This window comes from Quercus suber, unplaced genomic scaffold, assembly GCF_002906115.3.
Source record: "Quercus suber isolate HL8 unplaced genomic scaffold, Cork oak 2.0 scaffold_932, whole genome shotgun sequence".
Taxonomy (NCBI): Eukaryota; Viridiplantae; Streptophyta; class Magnoliopsida; order Fagales; family Fagaceae; genus Quercus; species Quercus suber.
The window spans coordinates 127957-132076 of NW_027070355.1; the positions used below are offsets into that span (position 1 = coordinate 127957).

The window sequence follows — 4120 nt, forward strand, 5'->3', positions numbered from 1 at the left end:
TATTGAAAGCTAAATTGTTACTACCACCGATGAAAATGCTAGGAAAAAGCTAAAATGAAAGTACATGGATAATTGTTTTTATTAAACTTTTTCTAAGAGGCCATTTAGGATATTAGTTTTTAGAGACTACTGAGCTAGCTAGTTAATTCCTTTCTGTGAGAAGGGTGGATTTCTTACTTTTTGGGAGACCTAACTCTTAATTTTTGTGTCAATTTTGTGGGGGGAGTGTGGACCATGGCCCCAAGCCCACGTTTGGTTTTGTCGCGTATAGTATATAATAGAGAGTATATTAATACTAGACTAAGGGTCCATTTGAGATCTGCCTATTTTGTTAAAATTGAAATTTTTTTTGCTGAAAGTACTGTAAATAAAGGTAAAAGTTAGCTGAAATAGTACAGTATGACCTATGAATAGTACCAAAAAGTGCAGCGAGACTTATAAATAGTAGCGAAATAAGCTGAATAGTAAAATAAGTTGGCAAAAATATTCTTTGCCAAACGGACACTAAATTGTAATTTACCCTCTCAAAGTTTAAGGTAAATTTGATTTTGTCTTTTAAATATATCATGACTATGTACCGTCAATTACTTGGTAATACTTTTATATCTATATATATATATATATAACCAAATGTTAGAGAAAATTCAATTAGAATCAAAATTGAATTTTTCTTTTGTTAGCTTTCCATAAAAATTAAATTGTTTAGATTTTTGTTGTTATTTTTTTTTTCTAAATTAATGAGCATATTTTTTTATATTGTTTCTATTAATCTATTCAGATATTTTATATGCAAAGATCTTGAATCTTAAAATTATAATTGAGTTGAATGATCTTATGCACCTATAGCCATTTAATTTATAGAAACTATTGGACCAATCTATTCTTTTTATTTTTTGTTGTATTTAGTAGAATTTCACATATAATGATTATGAATTGATATTGTATATGTAGTATCCAATAGTGATTTTCAAAATTATATACATAATAGAAATGTAATGAGAAATTTGGTGTAACTAATATCATGAAAATTGTTAGGAAAAACCATTTTAGTATCTCTAAATGCCCTAGTCAAACTAATATCCTATATGTTTAATAACCGAAGCTATCATCAACAACACCACTTTAATTTATCATCCATGTGCATAAACACGAGTTACATACTAATAGTATATAATGGAAAGTACAATAATATTAGACTAAATTGTAATTTACACTCTGAAAGTAGGTAAATTTGATTTTTTCTTTTAAAGTTTCAAATATGTATTCTTAACTTTATATATCATTTGGATTTAAAACATTCTATCCATGCATCGGGATGAGATGTCTATTAAATGCTACTTTAACTCAAAATAACATAGTTTTATGAATCTAGATTTTGAAATTTTAAAGGGAAAAATAAAAAATGATTTCAAACCTTAAGGGTGTAAATTACAATTTGGTTGGCACCTAATGGACACCTCATAACATCACATTAACAAAAAGACTTAAATTGAAACAATTCATAACATTTGAATTACGTACGCATCTAAAATTTAAAATTCTAACTTTCTGAGGAACAAAATCAAAAAAAATTTCCAAGCATCCAAATTGCAATTTAGTCGTAATTGAACCCAATAATATGCTTATAGGCATCAAATTGTTCATATAATACATATTCATTTTTTTATAAAATTTTTTAACCTTTGTATTGTGATAGACTCAAGTGACCTGAGTAGTAAGTGCACGTGAGAGAGAGTGAAATTTTCTACGTAAATTTTGATGAATCTATCATAATTGCTTCAAAAATTAATCAATTAAAGAACAAAATTTAGCATTCACGTTTTTCTTGCTCCTTTAAAGTAAGAACTAAAGAAGAACAAAAAGAAAGCAAAAGCTCGGCAAGTGGAGGCGAGGGACCCGCCAAGTCTACAAATTAATTTGTTAAATCTAAAAGAGTTCACTGAATGAGTTTTTGATGTCTTTATTTCCTTCCTTCATGTACATTAAAAATGGTCAAAAACAAAAAGAGATTAGGTACACTTATTAGTGGTTGAGTTAAAATTTATTTTTGATGACTTGCACTTGACCATCTTTCCCTTTCCGAAGCCACTTTTTTTTTGAATGAAAGAAAATATATTATTGAAAAAGGCAAAAGGCGCAAAAACAAAGGAGGGAAGAGGCAGGGAGTCCTCAGCGATAGGTTTTACAAAAGATGGGGGCCCATGAATTTTCTAAATTCCAACTGGATAAGGAGTGAGCTGCATTATTGGCTTCTCTATTGATTTCCCTAGCATCAGCCACAAAATTCAGTAACTTCCACTGTGTTGCATACAGTTCTTATATAGAGTCTCCTTCTTTAGTGAAGGTGCAGACTTCTCTCCACTCTCCACTCTCCACCACCCTTGTTTACTTGTTACATGCAAAAATGGCTTACAATTGGTCTGTACTACTCTTGACAACGGCTCTGATCACACTAGTGTTTGTGAATTGTGAGGAGTCTTCTGTGAAGCCATCATACGAAACAGATGCGTGTCTTGGCTGCAGTACCCTTAAAAGAAGATGCTGTGGCGGGGCCATTTCTAACTACTTCCGGGGCTCACAGTTTGAGAACATTTTCTCAAACCGTAACTCACTTGAGGTTGATGCTCATGAAGTGGGCTTCTGGGACTACCAGTCCTTTATCACTGCCTCTGCTGATTACCAGCCTTATGGCTTTGGAACCACCTACAGGAAACTCCTGGGAATGAAGGAACTTGCAGCTTTTCTGGCCCATGTTGCTACCAAAACATCCTGTAAGTTATAACAATATTGCGAATATATTTAATTTCACAACTTGTTGAAACAATGTTGTGGATTATTCAATTTCACAACTTGTTGAAGTGGTCGACTGTAAATGGTAAAAAAAAAAAAAAAAGAGTTTAGGTAAAAAGTTCTAGGTAGAGCTAATCACCACTCAGGCCGTCTACTTTAGTTTGACGTGAAATTGGATGTGTCCTTAGATTTATTGTGTGAGATAAGAATTTCTGTTTTGATTTATGCTTGATGACTTATTTTGTGTCTAGGTTTGAGTTCATAGGCTTTACATAGATTTGAAAGTTTCAAGTTTTTGTAGAAATTAAGTATGTACTTAATTTGTTTGAGGACTTCATTTTATTGTATATTAGGCCTATGGTGACTGTTTGCATTGGATTGTTTCAAATTGAATAAATCTTAAGAAAATATGATAATTTTTTTTTAATCTCTCTTTGCTAATTAACTTTAGGACAAAATTTATCTACAAAATTGATTGTAGCCTAAAATTACAACTTTACCGAATAAAATAAATATTACTACATATTTTAAAAATCTAACCATTGAATTGCATGTTCTTTACGCTCTTAATACACATGTCAAATTTTATGTTAATTTGATATTATTTACTATATGATCCATAAGCTTATATTTTATGCATAATTTTAAAATACAAAAATTTGCAATTTAAACAATTTATTAATGACATAGTTATTAATCTTTAATTTTTTTTGAAAATATTGCAAGTATGAAGAATATAAGAAGAAGATTTCATCCAATGGTGAATTTGTCAAAATTCAATAAAGTTATTGTGGGGACTCAATTTGGCTTGACCCTGAGTGATGGGTTTACAGCCCAATAAGCCCAAACAATAAATTTATAGAGAGTGGGGTGAAAGGTTTAGGTGCTGACCGTCGATCACCAAGTAGGAATTTTCTTACAACGAAGAAAAGGGCTAAGAGTTTTTCTCTCAAGGGGGGAGATGCTCCTCGGCCCGTGGCCGAGGAGGCCTTATCGTTCTCTTTTTTCTTCCCCCCTTCTCTTCACTTTACTAACTTTTCTTTTATAGTTTTCATCTTCCTATCCACTCTCTCCATCTGTTGATCATCTATTTGCCTTCTTATCTGGCCATCCGTCCCATCAGAGGCCTTATCGGTACTCAAGTGGTTCACTCTGATCAACGTTATCCTGCCAAGGGGTTACCTCCCCATTAATGCGGCCAGGGGGAGTTAGTTGAATGCATTAAATGTGAGAATGACAGCTTACTTTGGGGTTAGTCTCTCTCTCTAAAATCCCCCTCGTCAGGCCGAGGATGAGGTGGTCCTCGGTGTGGATTGGGAAAAGAGGCTTC

At 32.4% G+C, this 4120-nt stretch overlaps 1 protein-coding gene across 1 annotated transcript; it reads left to right on the top strand.

The window, feature by feature from the left end:
• The first annotated feature begins 2404 nt into the window (after positions 1–2404).
• Positions 2405–3055, top strand: LOC136065346 (chitinase-like protein 2). Its single transcript, XM_065768419.1, has 2 exons — positions 2405–2771; positions 3042–3055. Exons 1-2 carry the CDS (start codon positions 2405–2407, stop codon positions 3053–3055), a joined length of 381 nt encoding a protein of 126 aa, XP_065624491.1.
• The last annotated feature ends 1065 nt before the right edge of the window (positions 3056–4120 follow it).

What these genes read in the sequence shown, in the direction of transcription:
- LOC136065346 (XM_065768419.1), top strand. Translation starts at nt 2,405, where the DNA reads ATGGCTTACAATTGGTCTGTACTACTCTTGACAACGGCTCTGATCACA.